The sequence below is a fragment of the Antennarius striatus genome, chromosome 18 (assembly GCF_040054535.1).
Source record: "Antennarius striatus isolate MH-2024 chromosome 18, ASM4005453v1, whole genome shotgun sequence".
Taxonomy (NCBI): Eukaryota; Metazoa; Chordata; class Actinopteri; order Lophiiformes; family Antennariidae; genus Antennarius; species Antennarius striatus.
The window spans coordinates 16,484,083-16,510,702 of NC_090793.1; the positions used below are offsets into that span (position 1 = coordinate 16,484,083).

General features: G+C 36.6%; 1 protein-coding gene across 1 annotated transcript in view; it reads right to left on the minus strand.

Annotated features, from left to right (window-relative positions):
* Positions 1 to 26,620, minus strand: part of astn1 (astrotactin 1) — a 277,794-nt gene that overhangs the window by 223,488 nt on the left and 27,686 nt on the right. Inside the window, exon 2 of the mRNA XM_068339866.1 lies at positions 13,581 to 13,762. Coding sequence (XP_068195967.1) covers positions 13,581 to 13,762 — 182 coding nt within the window. The remainder of the gene's footprint in view (positions 1 to 13,580; positions 13,763 to 26,620) is intronic.

The window sequence follows — 26,620 nt, forward strand, 5'->3', positions numbered from 1 at the left end:
CTTATATTTCACGTTATAAAATGCTGTTTCATTTCTCTTAATGGTCTGATTTGTTAAGGACAAGTCTATGTGGAAACATTCAAATCCTGAAACTTGTTCCATTCAGACCTACCAGTGCCGCGAGGGACAAAGACAAATAGAAGAGTATGTATTTGATCTTAACTGAAGTATCTAACTGATTTTCAACATAAATATACTCTCATTCTGAATTTGATGAAAGCAACACTTTGAGACATTAGGACGGTGTAGGGTTTACCAGTGTTACATCAAACAGCGACATGCTTACAAAACATACTCTCCTACCAGATGATGGGCTCAGGTAACATGACCATCCTCATCCTAGCACATTTCTTTGTGATTTTAATGAACTGTGAATCAGTTTGTGGAGTTAATAGATGCAGTAGCATCCACCCCAGCACCAGTTGGCATACAGAATGTGGCACAGGCACACGATGAAAGATGAAGAGCACTGAGCCTGCCCTGAGGACAGGTTGGAAGGCGGGACAGAGAGAGAATCAGTCAGACGCCAGAGAGACAGAGAGATGGTGACACAGAAAGCGTCAAAGAGAGAGAAAAAAAAAAGACAAGAATCTTGTCAGGAAACAGGATATGGATCAAAGTCAAGACAAGTCAAAAGCACATAGCCTGTGGAAACATTAGAGACAGACAGCAATTCTCATTTTGGATATCAGAGCTTATCTCTTCCATGAATAAAGGACATCAGAGGAGATTTATAGGCACTTTTATTTCACTCAATTGTTTTATCTAATTTTATTACTTGCTTTTCTATGTTACCGAAATAGATAAATTAATGGAAGTGATATGAAAGTGACATTTGCGTAACAAGATAACTTGCAGACATAATTAGAATTGGAACCCAAAATGTTACATATGCGGCACATGCAATTTACTGAATCTTTGCGCCTAATCTGATGCCACTCATCTTAGGATGAAAGCCAAATCATATACATTGTCCAATTTTGTAAATGTCATGAAGAGTTATGAAAATGTCAGTATGACAGCACAAAGAAAGAAAGAAAAACAGCAGTGATTGACCATTGTACGGGCCTGTACAATTATATATATATATATATATATATATATATATATATATATATATATATATATATATATATATATATATACACGCATACACATATATATTTATGTATTTATATATATATATATATATATATATATATATATATATATATATATATATATATATATATATATATATATATATATATATATACACACATACACATACACATATATATTTATGTATTTATATATATATATATATATATCACATGTGTGGATATGTGGATATTTGTAGTGGGAAAAAATAATTTCCCTACAGGGATTATTAAAAGATTTATTCATTTATTTAGGATTTTCAACACAGACTCACAGAAAAGGTTGTCTACTCAAACTTCAAGAAAACCTGTCTCTACAGTTAATATAGTGTGTTGGCTGTACTCAATTTGATTGTATACAGTTATTGTTCGGACCTTCCTGAGTAAACTACAGTAATGTGAAATTATGGAATGGTCATCAATCAAATGCAATTTAAACCCATTAATCTGCAGTCACACCCACCTATAGAGGGGGAACGGATAAAACAGACAATACAGGCTTTAATTGCAATGATGTTTAGGACTAAGTAGAATATGTTCTTTTCTTGCGCCGATAAAACCAAACCACATATCAAAGCATGCCGGTGCTCCAGGCCCTTAATCCATTTACTACCAGATAACAACAATGTTACAATGGCACCAGTGCTCTTAAGGACTTACACTCCTGTCATGTAAGTCCTGAAAGGAAGCAAGAAGACATGGCCTTTCTCAATCTGACAGAATAGGAATGGCATTAGAGCTGAGCTATCAATCACTTCACAGTCTCTGGATGCGAGGCAATGAGAGCCAGGAAGACTAAAAGCGCTCAAATATCTGACAGCTACCAGATAGCTACAGAAAATTTCTGGCTCAATATAATAAGTCACATCATAGCTAAAGCATTTCTGATTGAATTTGATATGAACTTAGAAAATTAATGATGAAAATAGAAGATTTAGCACACCAAAACTCCCATTCATTTGCTATTACACAAGACCCTGAAATCAGGGTTAAAGCTTAAACTCCTAAAATGACATGAAACTTGAGTTGTAAAAATAATTAAGCTTAATGATCCATTGTTGATTTTGACATTGAACAAATGTGAAAGTCAGAGCACCATTTCACACATGTCACACAAGCGGTCTACTCAACAAATGAATATTAATGACAGAAATGATTTGAACTGTCTAATTCAATTTGATGTATTTCATAAAAGCTAATAAATCACAAAGTGATTTTATGATTGGGAGTGCATGGTGTGAAGGAATTAATCTGAAATGAAATTAATCATGTAAGGATATATTTCCTTGAAGGTAAATAGCCACAGTTGTACATTACATATTATTTGTAGAGTATGAGATATTTTGGAAATTCTGTCATCTGTTCATTTTTATTCATATTTAAGATGTAGTTCCTCTTAAAAGGGTGGTGATGTTGGTTTGTCAGAGGAAAATTAAGTAGATTAAACAGCCTTTCTCAATGGGACATCAGTGGCTGCTTTCCCAACATTACAAGAATACAGACTACAACCCCAAATTCCAGATCAAGACATGCTATCTTTGGTAGAGTAATTTGATAAGCACTACAGTGTAATCTTTAAGTTGAGCAAGCTGACCTTAACCCTCTCTCATGTATATTGGACACGTCCTCTCCCACATATCTGTGTTGACCACAGTCAGTTGACAACTCAACACCATAACATGTAATTCCTATTCAAGTTATTCTGCTTATAAATCAGTTAGAAAGAAAACAATGCAATCACATAACTTCAAGATCAAACAATCGAAATACGTCATAATATGGAAATAGATCATCATTTGTGGGCATTAGGCTTTTTAAAAAAAAGAACCAAACCAGCGTGTCCAAGTCCCACCCACGGTGAGAAATGCCTTGGAGCATTTATTTTGGAGCAAGTGTTCCTGGCACCTAAAAAGCCCTCTCAATCCTCATTTTGTTTACCGAGCAATATTTCACTGCTTGTGCTCCCAGTGTTAAAAAAAAAACCCAAAGAGAACAGTATAACCATAAATACTGGACATACTGCCTACATGAAGCTACAGCAGCTCTACAGGACTGTGTAACTCCACAGAGGAGAATCACACCAAGCCTACAAAAGATAACTCCCCAAACGACGTGGATCAAGTACTTTTCTGATTATGTTGTGAATCTAATAATAACAATAATAAATAAAACCATTCCTCAAACAGAAATATGCATAAATAGTTGTAAAGGTTTAATCCAGAGCCAGCAAATTCTGCAATTTGGTCATGTGATGGATGTACAGTATAAAACACTACAAGAAAAGGAAACGACAGAAACCTCTGAAAAGACATCAAAATTCCTATAGAAATGTGGCATGCAATTCACAAGTAACATAAACTGAAATCCCCTAGTCTTGTGAAGGGTAGGACTTCCACATTACTCTAGTACTTGTACATGTTTTTCATGTGCTGGTTTCCTCAACCAAGAGCCAGCTGTCGTCCACTCTGTCTTCAGAGGATCAGCTGCTGTCGGAGTCTGAGTGTAACTATGAGTAAAGCTGCTCGATAAAGGGCGTTCAGTTACAGAAAAGATGGACATCATAACAGTGACCTCTTCTGATTAATGTGTAAGTTCTATTTAATGATTAAAGAACTGTAAATTTCAATATCATTCTTTAATTTCACATACAACAAAAAACTTCAGAAGCTTTATAATTGTCTCTCCAGCCTGAAAATTTCTGCAATTACCCCTCCAACCATATTCCCTGAACAGCCTCCATGCTCTCTCTGCTCTGCTGCTACTAGTCCTCAAAAGGACACTTGAAGGACTCTTATTTTCCTTGAATGACTGTCTTGTCTTTCCTGACATAGTAAATTGCTTACCTTACTTTGAAATTTTTTGTGGTTCATATGTTAGACCCTTCAACCAACTTTCATACATACAATACAACCCCTCCAACCTACTCTCCTTCAACGTGTTCATTCTGGTAAAGTATTTATAATTGTGAATCTTTGATACCATCCTCTACACTTTATGAATCTAGTGATTTGTTTTTTATAATTATAATCTGTATTTACATTACTTGAAAAAAGAGAGAAAAAAGAAAAACAAGCAGTGTCATTTCCAACATTATGCTTCAGTTAAATGGCAATGTCCCTGTAGAACTTGTCCCTGTTCTTTAAAAAAAAAAAAAAAAAAAACTTTCTCCAAAACATAAAGAAAATCATTCATCAAAATAAACCCTTACCAATTGAGTCACACTGTTCTAATGATGGGCACTAGAGATCTATGCAGTCAAGACCATGATCATTAACTAAATTACAAATAGCACATTGAGCAGGCCACTGATTCAAACTGTCATTCTCAGATACATCAGTTAGTGAGCACTAATCTCTAAACCAGCCCACAATTACCCGACAGCTCAGCTGATTGCCGGATGGATGGATGGATGGATGGATGGATGGATGGATGGATGGATGGGTGGATGGATGGATGGGTGGATGGATGGACATATTATATCTGATTTAATCGTGTCTTTATCTTCTGATTCTTCTTCAGTTGTAAATGATGATCCCTGCAGGCTGCTCTCCCTGCTTATAGCCATTCCATGAAGGCTTTCTTACAAAGCTGGAATGGATTAAAATAATTTTAGTTATTTGAAATGGGGAAAAATCATTTGAGATGAGTCGATTGACTTACAACCTCAGTCACAGAACAAATTAAACTCACATCTCAAGGTACTACTCTATCATCAACTATAAGTTACTCCATAAATTGTGCTCTACTTCAATTTCAATACACTTAATTCAATTCCACTTTTTTTTTTTTTTTTTTTAAATACAATGGTACTGACTAAATGAATATTTACGTTGGGAGAAAATCAGAAGAAAATCATGTAAACTCTTACAAATGAAAAACAAGGAACATTCTAAATTATAAAACAATATGGGTGTAGTATGTGCACATATAAAGTTGCTGCACTGCATGATACTACTTGTACAGGATATTATCAGCACCTGCATCAGTGATATTTTTAAAGTGAGATGACAGCAACTCATGAATATAAAAAGACAACATGTGACTCAACCACAGCCTGTTCGCCCTGCTGAGGTCTGGCAACAGACAGAAGAGTTTGCTACCATAAGGTTGGATTATAGAATAGCTTCTGTCCTCAAGCCTTGACGTTCCTAAACTCATTATCCACGCTCAAGTTTATTTTTGGGACAGGATTATTTATTCATTAATCTGATATATCTTTCGTCTGTTGTACGAATAAGGAGTAAAAGTCTTTATTTTATTCTTTATTACACAATTTTGTGTCATAATTGCTGTATACGTAAATTCATAATCCTGAAGAAGTAAGCACAATGTTGCTTCAGGTTCTCTCTCAATAGCCACAATATGCATCTGACTGGTACATCATATTGTGTGCTAAATTTGTATTAATTGATCAAAACAGGATATCCCTGTTTGCACAAAACAGCATTTAAAAAAGGTGGCTCTACTAGTATAAAGCAGATGCTGCAGCACGAGTTTATATCAGGTTTAAGTTCAAATTATAAAGCTGGACTTTTCTGTAGTCGTTAGCTGCAATAACTCCATGATCCAAGATCAGCAGTACATTTGTCATGTCGTCCTCATAGTTCCTCTGGTAAATACCAAACTGTTCCTCAGATTGCTGTACACCCAGAGCAAATAGCAAGGCAACATCAAAATATCAAAAGGTGTTTTTAAGTTACTTGGAAACCCACCTTTTTCTTCTTTATATTTATCTTTTAGCTGTCTGACAGAACAAACCAATCCATAAAACTAAAAAAGCACTCCTTCCTCACTTAAACTCAGAACAACCTTTCTGTTAAATATGAGCTTACTTGTTTCATTAATTTACATTTGTGAGAGTACCTAGTTGACGCAATGTAATCAATATCATCTTAGTTTTGCCTTTTTTAGGAGCTATTTCATTAAAAAATAAGCCTTGACATCCTCCAATGCAGCTGTTTTTGAAATATATTAGCTGCACATTTTCAGAATATGATTTGTATTTTAGAACAATTAAAATATAACACAGATAAAAGCAGTCATTACAGCAGACATACAAAGTGCAATACAAACTGAAAGAAACAAGTTGAGCTACTGTGAGGGTAACTACCCAATGAAGAAATATCTTAACTATTAACCATTGACACATTCACAAATTGTTTTTTTCCACCACGTATGACTTTGCTGTAATTACACCAATAATGTTCTGTGACTGTCAGTCTCATGTTGAATAGTGTATTGTCTTAATGTAAATTATGCTGACTTTTTCCAGATTCACTTACCTGTTAATGCATCATGATTATTTTTTTCAAAAATGAATATAATATTGTAAAGATAACAAGAATCACGGAGCTTTCCTTTCCTGTACAAAACCTGGAAACTATCATTTATTATTAGTGTAAGGGGTGGCTATTCAGGACTTGGTTTCAAAATGAAATAGAACATCTTGTCCTGAGGAGCAAAATGTCATGTAAATGGAAGAAATAATCACACTAACAATAATTTGGACTCTCTTCATCGCAATTATTTGGTCCTTCAGTTCTCTTCTGTCGTGCGATCTTTCTTTCCTGTACAAAATTTTGCAACCTTTTTTCCCTACCTGGAATTGCTATGTACTGCATCTAAAATACTAACACAATATAAATTATAAGCAAAGAAAGGCCTATTTCCATAGTGACATTTATATTACATCTCCAAATACAAAATCAGAATCCTTAGGACCATTGAGAATTTGTGTATCAAGGTCTGGTGAGCATGACACATGTGTTGTTGATGTATGTCTCAGTTCAACTAATTAATATTTATGGGAAGTAGCAGTAGGGAAGTGTCATGGTATCTTCAGCGGTATGCGAAGCAATGAAGCCAAATATTACCATGTTACTGACACAACCAAAGCTGCCTCTGCATTATATTTTTCTCTCAGACAGGCTTGTCTGTATAGGAAATGAAATTAAGGCTAAAGCCTTATTGTTCATTTCTTTTCCAGTATAAAACCAATGTGCTGTCTTCTGCATTTGGAAAGGGACAATAAACCAAGCAAGCAGCATGCAACATTTCCAATTTATCAAAGCATACTGTCTGCTATACAAAACAATGTTTCGAAAATCCCAACAGAAAGCGGAAATTATTTGATGCTGATGTTGTATGAAATCCAACTGACTTTTCCTGTGTACTCAGTGAGACACAGCTACAGGCAATACACAGACACAAGAGAGAAAAACAATACTAATATACATTTTACACAGTACGTCAAAGATGTCATGGTTTGATACTTTGGCTGTGCGACCTCAAAGTTTTCTTATTCTTTTCGAAACACTGGAACAACTTTTGTTATTTATCAGAGGACAGTGATTTCCCCAATTTGAGCTCCATTACTACAGACTGCATACATAAAGACAAATAAAAGAGTGCAGCAAGACCAATGATGTGCTTTAGTTAGCTGGTCAGCTGCAACACTTATGATGGGAAGGGCACAGGAGTATCCTATCTAAAAGTACTCTGCACACACTTTCCAAATTGAACATTTTGAATACATTTTAATGCTGCATCATTTGGCAAACTGAAGGCTGCAAAAGGAACAAAGCAAGGAATTGTTATGTTATATTTATTAGAGAGAAAATGTTAGAAGAGCTATTTTTTGTAAAGTCTTTTCTGCTGAAATGGTGCTGTTTGATTTTGTTGAAATCCAACCCATAGTGCACTGCTGCCTGCATCAGAGATTCAGCTGCACTACAAACAGGCCAGGCATATGGACTTTGTACCCGTCCTCACAGCCCATGGGGAAACTATGGATTGGTTTGTCTCGCTCGGCAGGCTTTGCAAAAACATGCGTAGCTGTGATGTTGAGAGAGGAGATCTAGAGGGTGGGATTCAGCTGAGGATACTGTTTTACAAGTGGCCAGGGCCACATTGATTTAAGGTTTATACGATCAATGCTATCAACACAGGGTTTAAGAGGGTCACCACATGAATTCCAATCTCCCATGAGATGAGTGTGTCAAATTGTCTGTCTTCTATGAGGAACATACAATAACAATGGATGTATGAATGCAAGCCCATGTTTAACAGTTTTTAAAGATCACGTAAAATTTATTGAAGTTATAATTTGTGACATTAAATGGAGTCAGATTGAAAATGCTACAACATACTGTAGCTACCAATTGTTATTGGCTGAGTAACGCGACCTCTAAGATGGTGTTTTTTTGTTTTCATATTAAAATCAAGCAAGCTCACAATATGTGTGTAACATATTCTACAATATCCTCAATTATAAAAAATATAATCCAGTACATGATAAATATTAAACCTTCATCCTTATGAAAATTCATGTAATTACTCGCAACAGAACCAAAGTCAAGTGAAATACCAAATACTAATCTGAATTAATCAAATTAATCCTGTCGTACATGAAGTACTCATATGGAATTTGAGTTGCAGTCATCAGGTAAGGAAAATAATCGTGTCAGTACTCCCATAAGCCTTGGTTTTCATTTATTAAAAAGGTGAGTAAGGTGTTTGGTGAATCTACCGATTTCAAATAAAGGGAGATTTGTGCACCACAATAGTAGCTAGGTCATTGAAAAACTCAACAACAAAAAAACATTGCAAAAATCAATGTCCGAAAAGAGCAAAACTAATGATAAAAATATTCAAAAAAAAACCCTAATCAGATCACATTTAATATCATACAGGTCTAAATGAAGTGACTCTCGATAGAGCAGTTGGATGAAAATTCAAGAAAGACAAAAAACCCCAATGAAAATAAGAGGTGGAAACAGAAAAAAATTGCTATCATGGCTTCGATGCCAATAGCTCTTCTAGATTTACTTCAACCTAGATGACTAGGAATCTAAACAGATAATATTGTGGTAATCAGTTAAACCTTTTCTCAGACATCTGGACAGCCAATTTGCAGATGGAATAAAGACATCAAATCGAAGCTCCCCCGCTTCATCACGGGGGAGCTGGAGCCTATCCCAGCTGGCATAGGGCGTGAAGTGGGGCAAACTCCAAGCGCGACGTCAGTGCACCCCGGGATTATGAATTAAGAATTCATTCATTTTTATGTACCACCGCTGTATCCAACGTAGCGGGTCACGGACCTAGCTGGAGCTGGAGCCTATCCCAGCTGACATAGGGCATGAGGCGGGGGACACTCCGGGAACGACGCCAGTGCACCGCGGAGCCACATACAAAGGTATACAAACACGCACACACCTACGGGCAATTTGGGACCGCCCAATCAACCTGAAGTGCATGCTTTTGGAGGAGGGAAGAAGCCAGAGAACCCGGAGAGAACCCACGCAGACACGGGGAGAGCATGCGAACTCCACAAGGAGCGGACTCGAACCCGCACCCGCCGTGTTGTGAGACGACAGGGCTAACCACTGCGCCACCGTGCCGCCCTGAATTAAGAATTCCAATTCAAAATAGATACTACAGGATAGATTGGTAGGTGCAAGATTTTAGATTTAAATACACTCTGAAAAGTAACCCACATTGTTTTATGACCAAAAACAAACCTAGAATATCAGAAATCTTGTTTTAACAGTCTACAAATACCTTCAATAGGCTTGTCATGTTGTGTTTTGTTGAAAACATTCTCCAGTTTATAATTCTTTGCGATTGTATTGCACAATTATATCAAAGGGCTGCTGGATTTCCTGATTTTCCTAGAGATCGATGTTATCTTTCATTTGATATATTTGATTGGATAATGCTCTGTTTTTACAAAACCTGATTTATTGTCAATTTTAACATTTCTCTCTGGTTCCTCTCTGCTGCCAGTTACATAACCATTTATGCAACAAATTACTTAATATTATTTTAATACCACAAAAAAACAACTAAAGATATCCACATCTGGCTGTTTTCTTTGGTGTAGAGAGGGTACGCAGTTGACAGTTTGAAAAACAATGAAAAACACAATGAAATAGGGGGCGATGGCTCAGTGGTAGAGCCGAAAGTAGAGCGGGTCGTCCAATTTTCCTAATATCAGCGGTTCGATTCCCGCTCCCGCCCACCTCGGACTATGAGCTGACAATGGGAAGTGTCACCTCCCATTTTATGCCTGCAGGACCCCTTGTGTGAGAGTGTCTGTTACAGGGGCTTGTACACACTCCCATGTATGCATGCGTTTCATAGAAGAATTTACTAACTGCAGTGTGCTCTTAATTTTCCTTTGGAGATCAAACTAGTATACATATATTTAAAAAAAACCTCAAAGAGCATTTCGGGCTCTGACTGTAAAAAGGGAATTGACAAAACATCTGAGCTTTTCAACAAGCCAAAAAGAAGAAAATAATTCATCACCATTAACAGAAACGCCTCTCTTCCCGGCATTTCAGAGTGGGTTTGTGGTTCAGCATATGTGATGAAAAATTATAAAAGAAAAAGTTCACCGTAGGGCCAACCTGCATCCTAACCATTATAAAAGTGTCCTAATGTTGTTTGATATGATGTTGAGTTTCACAATCCGTTATCCCACATCCTCACTTTGGACTTTGAAAATGTCAGATCCACTATGAGCATGTTTCTCCAAACCTGTACAACAGTGACGTGCGGTGAGGTTCATGACTGGTGAGGCACTGACTTCATCATAATCAGATGAAGATGTTTACAAACATATTAACCTGCAGTGCAGTTTATTTGCCATTTAATAAGGAACAATGAGTGATCATTTTTAAAGTCTCATAGCAGAATTATTTACACATACAAACTGTAACACACAAATAAGCACATTTGATTAAAACTTATGTTGTCACCTGCACGGTTTTTTTTGTGTTATGTGTACTTATAAATGAAGTCCATGCGCAGCTCCTTCTGAACAAAAGCATCACAAACACTTTTGAGTTGAGTTGAGGCGAGCGGAAAACAAATAAATGGCTGCACTTGACTCGCTGACTATAGATCGTAATTTACTGTCACTTTTTCTATGGCCGAGGAAGAAGAATCTGGGATCACCAGCGCCACCTACCATGACGCACAAGAACTGCATGCCTCACTTTGTGCCTTTTTCCAGCTGTTTCAGGACTTCAACTCAAGAAAGACGTTGCACACATACAGTTGGTGGCAAAAAAAACACTGTACATTATATACATTAGGTAAACTACAGAAATGTAGTTCACAGAGCAAACATGTTTGGACATTTTAATAGCAACATATAGAGAGATAGCATTACTGTCTCACTGTATACCATGCCAGTACATCTAGTCGAGCCATTGCGCAATCCATGGTGAGGCTCAGCTGGCTGGTGCCTCACCGCAGGTCTCTTCTCAGTATTTCAGCAGTAAATGTGAAAATTCAGCAATTATGAGTAAAAATAATGTAAAATTGGTGACGTTAAAAGGAAAATAGCTATATAATACACATCACAGAATAAACATAAGCATTTAATTTATTTTTTCCATTTTCCATTTTTTTGGACAGCAGTGACTGCATGTTGCTGATGTACTAATACAACAAAAATATATTTTTTTGTGACCTGTAATTTTACAAGCAAATCCAAATTTTAAGAATAATTAAGAATGAAGAAGCTTTGTTTTGTTTCCATGCATATAGAAAATATGCATGTAGATAGTACTTGTGTGGAATTCTGATGTCTCTGGTCTCTCAAGACACAAAATATAAGGGCACCCCTTGACACATGTGCCTGTCCTAAAATGCCTACAATGTAACCTTCACAGGACCCTTTTTGTATCCACAAGGAATTGAAAAAGTAACACGGCTTGGATATCGAGGTCAAGGCCTCCAGTCGGGTGGCGCACTGAAGCAGAGCCATGGCAGCACAGCGACATCACCTCTTCCATCTGTTGTCACAGTCTGCTCATGTCTGCCTGCTAATCCTTCTCTACCAACACCTTCATGAAAAGACACCCTAGTGGCAGAGCTACTGCCACAGCTCTTTCAGGATGACAAATTAGCAGACCAGGGAGCACATAGATACTGACCTGAGGTTGATGGGATGTGAAAGACAGATAGTGATGATCAAAAATGTGAGATTAGAGGAAAATCAAAGAGGTAACAGGCAAAACCATAGTACTGGCTCTTTCATTGCAACATAAAAATGCTGTAATCACTCAAGTCTGAACTCATCGTACATCAACTTCATGCTTGCTAACATGTAAAACAAGCTTCAAGGTCAGTCATTTGTTTCATGGTCTCAAGCTGTGTGACATTCAGAGGGCATTTGTGGCTCTCTACCTACCTTCACCAGATGTAGCAGCTGGTAAAAAAAAAAAAAGGATCCTCAAGCTGACTAATCATTTGTGAATGCAGCCATAATATGCTTTCAATATCTGAAAATACATATCATCCATCAAAGCATGATTGTAATGTCTTTGGGCTGGGAAAGGGCACTGGGAGTAGGTGTGGTATATCTAAGATCTAATAAATATACATTTCCTCAGGCAAGAGGAGGTAGCTGGGAGATCTAAGGATTCATTTCCTAGTCTGCCAACATAGCAGATAAGGTTTGATGCAGTGCAGGCATGCAAAAATCTACATTCAACTGAAGTGTGGACTTTACTAATATATATAAGGGACTAACATACAGTGTATATATATATATATATATGTGTATATATGTGTATATATATATATATATATATATATATATATATATATATATATATATATGTATATATATATATATATATGTATATGTGTATATATATATATATATATATATATATATTGGGGCGGCAGTGGCTCAGCGGTAGAGCAAGAAGTCTTGAAGACAGGATTGCCCAGTCATCGGGGGTTCAAATCCCGCTCCAGCCAGAAGAACCATCGGAGTGTGAGCCAATGGTGGGAGGTGTCAGCTCACCTCCCAGCCACTGCCGAGGTGCCCTTGAGCAAGGCGCCGTCCCCCCTACAAGATGCTCATTGGGGCGCGACCCTCGTGCGCGAACCGTCACTCCACCTCCTTGTACCTCTGTATGTCCTCTCTATACTAACTGTATGCCTTTCAGGCCCCTAGTGTGTGCTGTGTTCTGGAGTCTGTAACCGCTGTGTGTGTAATTAACACATACATGTACATGTGAAGTGTGATATGTAAAAAGAATTTCCCCAAGAGCGACAATTAAAGTAATGGTTATTATATACAGTATATATATATATATATATATATATATATATATATATATATATATATATATATATTATATATACTGTATAAACATGTTGATATAACCAAGCTGCAGGTTTTTAGCAGTTTTCGGTTTATCTTCATTAATATTGAGCCTGTGACAAAATGAATCCCAAGTTCAGAAGGATTCTGATGGATGAATTGCAAACATGCATAGAATTACATGGAAAGAGATTTATCATATTATAATTGGACTAAAAAGTTATTTTGCATCAAGCAAAATAAACTATGATGCGATCCCAGACTCTAAAACTCTTTACATGTTTAGCTGCTTTGTAATCATCCAGTTTTACCATGACAGAGATGTGCAGGATGCGGAGCTCCTCTTTCGCAGAATCTTTGGCTGGATCTTCAGTTGGTTCTTGAAGGTTCAACCCGCCATCCTGGTGGTGAATGTGGAAAAGCAGTGTGCCATTTTCCAGCCACTGCTGCCTCCAGCGCACCAGAGGGATGTCCTCTGAATTCCCAGAGATTTCTTCAAGAGACAAACAAGACCGATAATTTATGACAATCAATTTATTACAACAATAAGAACCTCAACTTTGGAGAGCTTAGTTCCTTATGCTCTAACATTTAAATATCATTAAACTTTTGAAATGTGAATGCATGTAAGTGACCCGATGTTGTCAAAGGATGACAGCATACTTTACCAACCAGGATAGCATTTTTGACACATTAGCTTTAGTCAACATCCACTTGAGACCACAATTGTCAAATGTAAATTTGATCTGCTGTGACATTTGGTTGCTCGCCATTCAGCAATGCTAGATATTAAGCTGTGCTATTTTTTAAATGCTAAAATACTTAACTAGACTAGTATAAATGTCAGGATTTTTTGTGATTATTAGCAGGGTAACATACTTTTTAGAGCAAAAATGTGTGTTGTCTTCCAATGCTAACATTTAGTTCAAAGTATTTCTATCACTCTGGTCTTCTGTCATGGAGATCAAAAATAATGGGCACCAACACACGTTTCAATGTTTCTCACCTTCCTAAGGGGCTAAAATGTACGAGTAAATACCAGTCGGTAGCACTTCATTTGAAGTCAGTGCCTTTAATGACCACTGCCTTGGCCCAAAACCCCAAAAATGTATTTATATGTCCAACTTAGAAGATTAATAATAACACAATTATTATTCAACTAAAAGGTCTGTGATGTTTAAACAGTGATTTTTAGTGAGGCAGGAATCGCTGCTTCATACCTCAGCTCTTCAGACAGTATAGTTCACTCCCCACTCTTTGAAGTATTAGTTATGTGGGCCAAAACACACAGAGCGCAGAAATGGGAAACATTATAAATGCATGACAGAGCTTAATGGATGGTTTTGTGTTATGTAAGTGTGAAGAATAATAAAGATGCATCAGGCTCATAAATCATGGAAAGTTAAAAGTTACCGATTTGAAGACAATTGAAAAAGACAATAGAGAAAGAACAAACACAAATCAGTGTAAATCCCAAATCACACACACTGTAAACATATTCAGTTGAATATATGAAATATATTGAACCAATTAATTTTTTTAAACACATTTTTTAGCTCTTTTACAGAATGTGCAAGATTATCCACTGAGACCTTTTTGGAGTATTTGATGGTCTAAAGCTAGATATAGGCTACTAGATGGGCTGAAGATAGTGAAAACGGAGACTTTTGGACTATATATATATATATATATAATTTTTTTTAAATCGCATTCTAAATTTGTAACAAAATTATAAATGTTATAATAATGCCTATTACTAAAAAATACACCTAAATAGACCTAGATTCCAGCCTAACACCTTGAATTTTAACCTTCACATTAAGCTTAATTAAGATTCACTGATATTAGTCACTGTGCTGTATATTATCCAGTACTAGACTTATATCAAATATCGATAAATTTGTACCTAAAGTTTTTTCAAGATGTTAATTTCCTCCACCATGGAGGTTTTGCTTTAACCCCACCTTCATGAACCACAAAGACATACTGGACTACAATGAACCATTTTAGAAAAAAAATATAAAAATTTGTCAGGTTTCTCAGTGTTACAGTATTAACATAATAAAAGTGTTTGTGGTCACCAGTATATTGGCCCAGGGGTATGATGACGCTCACTTCAGGTGTGAGTGACTCCAGGTTCATATTTGGAGGAGTCCCCAGCTTTGATACAAATGGCTCTACAGCCATGACAAAAAATGGAGATGCAGATAGAACACAAATATCACCTTCATTTAAGAAACAACTCAGCAGTAGAGTGGTGGCTGTGGCACATTGAGTGACAGTAGGGTTTAAATAGTCATGGAACACCTGACCCAGGTAAACCAAACTAGGCAGCTCCACCCACAGGTAAAACTCCTGCAGAGAAAAAGCAAATAACTCAGGAGACAGTCACAGTTAGCAGTTTAACATGGATCTATTATCCTTACATACCTGACAATTTTTATGAAAATTTCAAACCAAGAAATGGTTTGAAGCAAACTCAAGAGTTACTTGACAGTAAATCATCTGTCACTTGACAGAAAGTGTACAGAAATTGTTCACTTGAAAATCAACAGAACTGACAAGGGCAAATGATGATGAAGTGTAAAAAAATTGGAGAAAGATCCAGCACTGGTGACAGGGCAATGGTGCACAAAAAAGGTGGCATAATAAAAGTGAAAAAATGTAAGACATGTCTTTAGGCTGATTTTTACTTCACTTAGGCAACACGGTGGCATAGTGGCCCTTCTGTGTCTTAGGACCATTAGGTTATGTTGGACCGGAGCGGTAGCGTAGTCAGGGTGCAGCAGCTCAGGGCCACCTCTCCACACTAACCTTGCAAATCAATATACAACTGTATAGTGACAATTAAAAGCTTCTTCTTCTTCTTTGGAGGAGGTGAGGTTCTGATGTATGTGTGTTATGTGAAGACTTGAATCAAATGCTCAAAGCTGACTCTCATACATTCCCAGAGGTAAAGGGCTGTCCCAGGCTCAAGTTCTCCACTGATAATTCATATTAATCATCTTCTTTCATTTACAGTTGACCAGAGGGGTTGCCACCTGTATATTTTTAAATATATTTTAAACTGAGTTGACTCAAAGTTTGGCATATTTAAAAAAAGTGAATATGTGGGTGACAATATGGGTTTGACCAGCAAAACTATTTTTTTTCATGCAATGTGGTGGCAGCAAATTTTGTATTTGATAAGCATAAAGGGATGAACTGGTTGTGAACCCTTGACCTTCTTGCTGTGAGGCAACAGAGGTACTCACTGCACCACCATGCTGTCCCTCCTAGTCTTCCTCACTGTTTAAACAATATAGGGGACATAATTTTCTGCAGTACTTCTGAAAAGATGATGTTGAATTGAATAGGTGACATACATTTTTTGTTGCAGAAGACTTTTCCATCAACTTTTTTTTTTTGGTAGTGGTTCGTGATGCTTAAAATTCAATGTATCATGATTTCTAATAACAGCATAATGGAGTATTTTTTAACAGGAAACAAAGTACCAGATCAAACTTAGGCTTAATACTCAAGTATTAGTGTGCACTTTACGTAATAGAACATATAATTGCCCTCACTTGATCAAAGTAGCCTAAACTCTATCAATGCCAACAGACCTACAGTGTATGAAATGCGAGGTAACACCTTGTGTTGATGGCAATCTACAGTAGAAGCTCCTGCTAATTGGTGGCTTGGTGTTTGCCTTTCACCAACATGCAAAAATTGTTCAGTGTGATGTACTGTATAAATACAAACCAGTTTACGTCACAAACCCTTATGGACATACGTACAAAAATAAATCACTTTTAAAATCATAGACATGAACTGGGCGCCATTTACATTTAAGTTACTATACCTGTAAGCATGGCTCGAAATTGCTCCCATTTTGGTCGCATATGCGGCGAAATTCTTATCAGTGCGACTATTAAATATATTTGGGAGCACCGGTGCGACTTGGGAAAAAATCTGGTGCACCTTTTTTTTGTGAGACCGTGCTCCTGTGGTACTGCCAGGAAACAATGAGAGCGCAGCTGCGGCTGCTCTCCTGGGCGAAGGAGAGAGGCGCACAGAACGGAGATGGACGGAGCGTCTCTATCGCTCTGTCACTGCCTTGCTTTTGGGTAGGTGCTCCTAAAGTCTTTGCTGGTGCTACTAACTCTTAAATTTGGGAGCACCAGTGCTACCAAGAAAAAAAGTAAATTTCGAGCCCTGCCTGTAAGTACAACAATTATATTGCAGCCATTTAGTAGAAGGAGAAGGAGAAGAAGAAAGAGAAAGAAAAAGAGAGAAAGAGAAGGAGAAGGAGGAGTGGACTGCGCTACGTAGGTAAAATACATAAAAAGATAGATAAATTCTTAATTTCTAATCAGTAATTTTCTGCTCATTTAAAAGGTATTTACTTTTTCACGTAGCTTTACATACTTTAACTGCCATTTGGTGCATTTCAATTTGAATATTACCGGAGTAGATTCTTGGTAGCTAACATTAAATATTGTCTACCCGTTGGCACAGAATAGACATACGTATGCCGTTTATGTAATCACTTTGAATACTCTGCCATGAAATAAACAATTACCGTGATTGCTAGGATGACTCACTGTTGTAGACAAATGTATTATGTAAATATATTATGCCAGCTCTACTGGTTTACAAGTCATGAAATAATTTATAAACGTGTCACAACAGCTTAAATACAGAAGCTGAGCAAACACAGTGGTGTGCAGAAGGGGATGGCAGAGGTGCACTGAAGGTACACAAGCCATTAGTGAATAGTCCATAATTGATCAAAGTTCATGTCACTTGCTGGTTCATTAGTGCAGCAGTGATTGTGAGGAGAAATCACAGTCTCTAAATATTAATGAAGTTTAAATCTGATCAAAAGAAAAAAGGCCAGAACAGAGAAACTCAAGCATCTCCCAACTTAAAACTTGGGAGATGAGAATTAGAACACAAACAAAATGAACTGGAAACCCAGGGGAAGGCTACCCAGCAAAGTAAAGCATAAACCATCAAAGGCATCCTACTGTCAAGCCACATCACCTACTTTTGTTTAGAAATGTTCATATACATAGACTACAAGAAACTGAAGATTTTTGCTGTAAATTTGAATAAAATGTGAACAGTTTTCTAATGTATTAACAGCACCTGATACAGGGACATACTGTAAGATGTGTGATACATGTATACAGACTGGATGCTAAAAATATATTAATTACAATGTGCAATTGCAATGAAGAGTCTGAAGTTCACCGTAAACAGTAGCACCATGGGAAGATGAAATAAAATGTTCTGTTAAAATATTTGGAAATTAAATCATACTGTTTTAAAAAGTATTTACTAGTTTGTTAAATTTGTATTTCTTTTTGTTGTTGTTGTTGTTTTCTTTCACATCTTATCCCGCTTTGCAACTATATACCAAACATACAAATACCTGCAAGAAGTAAGATACTCCAATCATACTCAGTTTAGAAGTTATAATGGTCATTCTAATCCTTGCAAAACTACTGGTAAGCACATTTGAATGACGTCAAGCATGCTTATATGTAGTGAGATATTTTAAGCTGCTTCCATTTGATTTGGTTACTGCAATTTACCAACAAACCTAACTGTAGTTAAAAGCCTATGTGAGTAAATACAGCCTCACAGTGATTAATTTAGCAGCAGACATTTAGTCTTGTTATCTACAGTTTCCTTAAGCAGGTAACTATCTCATGATTCACGTGTAAATGGGAAATGGAACACGCATCATACAATCACTTTCCTGTCTTAAACTATTCATGGTAAGAGCAGCCATTATTAATATTTTGTGATCACATTATTCACATGAAAAAAAAAAAATCAAAGTCCTGTTATCTCTTGACTTCCTGCTACGTGAGTGTACACTTTCTTCTTGTCAAATACCCTATTACACTGATTACTGGCAAAGGAGACATTTCCACTCTGGATAATAGCTACAACTCTTATAAGGATAATAACCTATTTACAAAGCAAAATACTTTAATGCCTTAATGCGTTTACTGGGTTATGGTGTTTGTATCTCCCCCCCTCCCCCCCTCTCTCCCCCCTCTCTCTTCCTCCATTTCTGTGTGTGTACTGTATGTGTTTTTATGTGTGTGTGTGTGTGTGCATGTGCTTGCGTGTGAGTGTGTGTGTGTGTGTGTGTGTGTGTGTGTGTGTGTGCGCGCGCGTAATAATGAGAGTATAATAAGGTTTAACCAGACAAGAACTGATGTTTCCACTGCCCATACACAAGATTTAAAAGACTTGGCCATGGGAGATATAAAACAGAAAGTAACCACCTACCAGCATGAAAAGGGATCTAAGTAATCTGATTGAACCAGATTATTAGTGTTGCTCTTCTGAATACAGATTCACTGAACAACTTTATTCAAGAGTTTTCTTTAGAATTCAACTGACAGAGCATCCATTGTAACCTTTCTGAAAGTCTAATCTTTAATCCATACATAAACACATGGGTAGCAACGCCACACAGAATTCCATTGCATATTTTTCCATTCACCAGTCCACTGACAGACTACTTGTACATTCAGTCTGTCACAGATTAACAAGGATTCTGAGTGCATTTGTGGAAACCTCTTCCACAAATGCTGACAAACGGAGGTTTGGCATTCAGAAATACAGAAAATCTGTAAAATGCTGCTCTTCTCTGTGTCACAAGGACTGTGTTTATCCAAGCAAAAATAACATAAGAAAAGCATCATTGAAGACTCAAGTATTAAGGAATGAATCTCCTACTCATCGTAATAGAACATGATGGAAGGCAACAAGTTGCTCTCAAACAGTTTGCTTGGTACAGTTTTACAAACAAAAGGAACATATTTTTGAAAATCCTGCAGTATAATGCAGATTTAACACCCATCGGGGAGATTTTATCTTCTTCCAGGAAATAACAACACAGGGAAGTGTCAGTAAATAAAATAAAATCATTACACTTATTGGAGTGCAACTCTGTACCTGCAATAGATTCGTAGATGTCCTCTAGAAGTTTTTGGAATGCATTTTAGTGTTTACAATAACACCGAGCTCTTTTTGTGTTGACTGTCTACAATATTATAACTGATCAGTTCATTCACACTACTTGTACAAACAACATTCGGTGATTGTGATATCCAACCATGCATACAGTTTGGATTATGTTTGTCTGCTGGATATATCAGAGTTTTCTGCTTACAGACCAAAACATAAAGGTGAAAAGAATAGAGGGAAAAGTCTATGCATCACTGGTGGTCTAGCTGCTGTTCCACTACATGCTGCAACTCAGTGTAGTTTCTCACTGTACCCTTTTAAATCACTTTTGCTAATAATGTAAAACCCCTTCCTGCTGTTTACTGTCCATAATTTTAGTTATATCTATACAACATCAGAATTTCACATATATGAGTAGTTTTGTTTTCAGAAAGTGAAAAAAAAACATTAAAATGTGTGTGTGTGTGTGTGTGTGTGTGTGTGTGTGTGTGTGTGTGTGTGTGTGTGTGTGTGTGTTTACTACTACCTTATTTAAAAACCTCCCCCTTTCTAAGTGTGACACTTCTGTCCTCTTACAATGATAATTTTTGGCAAGTCAAGAACATAATAACTGAGGAAACAAGGTCATTCTACTTTTAAGCAAGCATTCACATTTATGCATCAGGAAAGGAGAAAATAGGAATCTTTTGTGTACTCAAGAACGCATGCTCATACATATACATATAAGTTACAATACATACAAGTTTTCCTCAGTTCTGAAAAAGAACCTTGACGGTTCAGTTTCAAGTTGGCTCTATTTCATTTGGTTTATTTTAAAAATTCAGCCTAATATCATCCAGAATAAATATTTGTCTGTCTGGATAATCCTTTTTAATAATGGTATATTTTCTATTTTGAAGTGAAATACAACATTAATATTTGATATATAAGAATCTAAATACATAGTATGCAAATAGTGTAATGTCCCAGTATTAACAAAATAAAGGTAAATTCCATAAATTTAAAGAGAAAATGGACTTTTCTTTCCTCTTCCTGATGTTTTCTCTCTCTCTAAACTCTGTTCCAGAGAGAATACGATAACAACCTTCCCATTGCATGGTCACCAGAGGGCATGGAGATAAGCAGAAATTACTTTGGAGCTGTTGATTCTGAATTCCCCAAACCTAGCAATAACAAAGGACTGTTTAAGAGAACACGACATTGTTGAGTTCAGAGTGGCTGAGAGAGGAGTATGGAGGACAGGCAGGGTACTGATTTCCAGATCATTATTCCAAGAGAGCACAAGGACGATGTCTTTCAAGCCTGTCCTCTAGCTATGCCAAAGTGTAGCTGATTTTTGAGGGGGGCTGTGAAGTATCTGCTTAGAACAGTAAACAGTGCTTTGGCCTTGACAGTAACATAGGATATGTGTTACATAATGAAATGTTGAAGTTATCTACAGTTAATATGCAGTGATCTGTATTTTCAGCTGGTCAAAGGTATGTAGCAAAGCATTGGTCAGATATCTAATTAAATGTGTAAGGAATGGAGAAGTAAAAAACAAAAAGGTTTCAACATAACCAAGCTGTAGATTTCATTCACATACAGGCATCAAAGTGCCAAAGCTCTCGGGAAACATTCCAGGTTTTGTTGTAAGGTGTTTGTTGTACACAATTCCCTGCATGAATACAAATAACCGTACAATCAATCAAAGACAGTCCTTTTTCTAACGAGCTACCAGAGATAGAACAAAAGGTAATGAGTGAAAATTTGACGATTTCATGTCCGACCAATTTGTATGGGACATGAAGTCTGGATGTGGTGATTGCTCTACTTCAAGGTGAGATGAGATCACAGGGTGCTCTGTTAGGGGTGTCTTTAAATTACATGAAGGAATCATTTGATGAGATTCAACATGACTGACCCCACTTTGCTATGATTATAAATTCCACTTGTGAAGATCCACACACCCATCATTTTCTGCGAATGTGATCAAACAGATAAATCTCATGAAAAGCAAGGCAGAACAGATGGATGGCTTTTACTGCCAAGATTACAAGTTTCAAAAACATGTTTGACGGGTTGCAAAGTAGTCCAATGAAAGGCACTGAAGCGTAATGTATTGGTAACGGCAAACCAAAGAGAAGTGGACAACCAAAAGAAAAGTGGTTTAGATAAACCACTTTACAGCTTTGTTTGATTTTTGTACTGTAAAGAATGGAGTAAAATAACATACTGCAAAAGTTCAGCATTCACTGATATGCACAGGTACACTTACAGAGCTGTATTTATATTGTCCATGTACTCACTGATTTTATTAAGAAATTTGAAGAGAGTGGTAAAAATTTAATTATATTAGTTACAGTATTAAATGTGATGGATTTTACTGTGTTGTCACCATTTTTAAAAGTTCATCATAGGAAAAGCAGCACTTTGATAACATTAATTTCTTGTATACACGTATTTATTGTGCATACGGCCAAGCAAATCATGACAGTGTGACAGGACAGGTTATGCAAGAAAATGTTGATAACCTGTTCTATTGTGATACTGTATCAATTATAATTTGTAACTTGCTAACATGTAAATATACAAAAAAAGCATTTGTTTTGTTAACTCCTGACTTTATTAATATAATCCAGAATGAATATTGAATATACGACTGAGCTGACTTAGATCAGAATTAAAATGAACATCTTTCATTTGTTTTTGGTAAAAATGTTGTTGGTTTTTTTTAAATGATCACTGTAGATCTGACCTTTTCATCAAATTATGTATTTTTGAATATCAAAAGATTTGGGTAGTCAGTGTGGAAAAATACTGACAGATGTGGATTTCGCCTCATGCATATAATGTCCATAATATTATGGAGGATTTAATTATACAGTATGGTTGCAGGTTGCTTCATCATGTAAGATAGTTTACTTCATGTGGATCTTACAGGGAGATTCAGCATTACAGCTGAAGTACTAGGACAGAAGTGGCCTAAACCACCTCCACCACCTATACTGTTTATATTTTAATTTAAAAAAAATTTTGTATATGTACTGTTAATGCTACATGTGTCTGTTAGTGTAGTGTATGTCTTGTGGTATTTTCTGTTTTGCTTTTGTTTTTTCCTGGTGTTTGGCTGAGCAGTGGATATGTGCAATTTCCTCTGGGATTATTAAAGTATCTATCTATCTATCTATCTATCTATCTATCTATCTATCTATCTATCTATCTATCTATCTATCTATCTATCTATCTATCTATCTATCTATCTATCTATCTATCTATCTATCTATCTATCTATCTATCTATCTATCTATCTATCTATCTATCTATCTATCTATCTACTAGTGCCCCTTTGCCACTAGTGGGCAAAGGGGCACATTAGGTACATTAGGTAAGATTGCATCTTGCTCATCCCCATGTGTTGTCCATGGGGTAAAGATGTGGCTTGTGCGTGCTCATAACTTTTGTGATTCTTTTCATACTTTATCATCCTTTCATCCATTTTCTTTTGCTTCTTCCGCTGTGCGCATCACAGGGTTTGCTGAAGCCTGCCAGCAAACTACGGGAGACATACAGGGGACACACCAGATGCATTGCCAGTGAATTCACAGATACTATAATTGTTTACCTAACATATAAAATAATTATGCACAGGTAAAATAACTATGTCTATTGGTCGATAAAATATTATAATTTAAAGGGGTTTTCTGATTTTTTACAATGCCGGAATGGCTTGAAAGTAAGTTATTTAAGTTATTTATATAAGTTATTTTAAATGGGGAATATGAGTAGATTGACTTACAAGCTCAGAATTAACATATCTCAAGGTACCACTGTATTATGTGTCTAAAGTATTTCTCACACGTGTAATAACTTCCATTGAGCATTTTTTATTACAGTTTGATGGGATCTGAACTGTCAAATAGGAAATACATTTATCTATTAATTTGATTTATTTTATCATAATCCCTTAGACTCAGGGTAGGGTACTGTCATGACACTAGTGCATTACAGCCCACAGAGTAGCTTAAGTTTAGTTCCTTTTTGAATTCCAAATGATGCATCCCCCTAAATGTTTTCATCGTATATTTCACATACTTATTTGTACTAACGTTTCAATTTTTTGCACACTATAAATGTAATTTATTTTTCTTTCGTGGCCAAAGCACAAGTTTTTCAGAGATAATTTGGGAAAATCAACCTTTAAAGTCACCAAGACAAAAGAAAACACACTTTCTCAAGCACACTATTTAACGACGACTACAACAATTGTTTTACATTATGTATTCAAAAATGAAACTCCCAACAACAAAAAATATTTTCAGTGGTGATTGGAAAATATGTCCCTTTAGCTATGAACAAAGAATCACTGCATCAACCTGTAGCAGAATTTCACATCTTGCTCCCTGTAGCATGAGATTAACAAAGCAGCCATTCACACAGAACTGCAGCTATCCTGTAACACAGTCATCTCAATGTTGACTTAATTCAACATGCACATCAGCCCTCGCTGACGGCATGCATGGTGCAATGAACCAAACAAACACAAAAGCCATTTGCCATCCTGAGACGAATAGCAATTATGATTTGTGTTACGCCTCATTGGTTAAACCATTTGTTCTTCTGCAAAACAGTGAATATGGAAAGTGTTTTAATCTCCCTGTGAAAGAGTTGAAGAAATATGTTTCAATGATAGTAAAGATCTTAATCCTTGTTTCACTCATATCCCTATTCGATGTGATTCCGTATCTTCATGTGTATTTTCATATTTAACGAATGTATAATGTGTTTTGAGATACAAATGCAGCATTGCTGGAAGTTCTCTTCCTTTCAACTAGGTTTGAAAATATAATCTGTACACTGGTTGATTGAGACACCTTTACATGCCACATACGGCACTTAAATGTCTTTGTTCAGACCTACAGAGCTATTTGGGTTTATATTCTTGTACCTCAAATCATTCTACTTGTTCAACGGTATAAACCCTTTTCGAATGGCTTATCCTGCCAATTTAGCGCTTCCATTAGACTGAGCAACAAATGCCCAATAGTATAAAACTGGAAAAAACATTTGAAATGGCTGAGAGAAAACAGTTAACGTAACACGCAACCCTACCCCTGACTCTAGTCACCTTGAATGCTTGAGCATAATGTTCCATAAGGACTGCTTGGCCCAATCAAAATGCAATTTAGTATGCTTGCCAAGTCGCACAAGTTCCTTAGCAATCCCTCAATACCCAGGTGTTTGTCAGACTTCTGTGTGAAGTTTTGGTATTGGCTATTCTACCGAATCTGTGCAAAGTACAGAGTTGGTGATACATTTTTGAAAGTTTTTTTTTTCCAAAAACCTTGTCCGTACATAAATTGTGCCATGTTTCTACGGTACAAATCTAGAAAAGGTGCAGATTTCATATATTAATGCCTTTCTCGCTCTTGAAATGTTTTCCCGCACCCGAAATGTCTTCTCTCTCTTCCTTCTAACACACTTTTCTTCTCTCCTTCTTTGACCAACAGTAGTCCAATTTCCACCGGCACCCTGTAGGTGAACAGCTCCGATAGCCGGTATGGAAGTCATTTCCAATTTGATGCTATTTAAAAAAAAACAAAAAAACAAACAGTATACTGAAACGCTTCAGTTGGGCCTTGATTTTGAGATTTGTTAAAGTTAGACCACAATATACTGCTACAGTGCAGAGAATATTTATTAATTTTTACTGTTATGAACTACCGCATAGACTTACTTTTTATTAACTGTATCAGACCTGCCATAAAATGTCTGAGCATGCTCACAACTATGGTTTCAAAACCTCAAAAAACAAACCCAACAATAACACTTGGCCAAGAGAGTCAGTGGAGAATATTATAAGAGTTGCACTTCTATCTCTAATGCAGGTTTAGTTTTTATTTGCAGTTTCCAACATTACATGTAACAAAAACATCAGAGAAGACCCTAGAAAGCTTTTGCAGTACTTCAGCAACAGTTTTGATTTTGATTTGAAAATTTTCAGGGGATTTAAGATGTATGGACATATCCCCTTAGCCTCATTTTAAAATCCAAATAGACATTTTTTTAATGTAAGAGACACGTTTGCCTTTTTAATCAGGCTGGTAAATTAGCTCTGACCCTGAAAGGTGGGAATGACACTGTCTCAGAATTCTGTGGTCCAGCCAGAGATAACAAGCTTCACTACTCTTGTTGCTGTTGAGGCTGCTGCAGTGAACTCCTGATGTGCTGAAGCTTATCTGAGACACACAGGAAGCACAACAATGAACTTATCACCAGCCAGCCACTTGGCGGGATGTAGCAGCGACCCCGTTGTGTTGCTCTGCCCATGAACGGGCTCTGGTTCATTGATCATACCACCAGCAGAACCTAATCTAGGGACAGTGAGCCTTTCAAA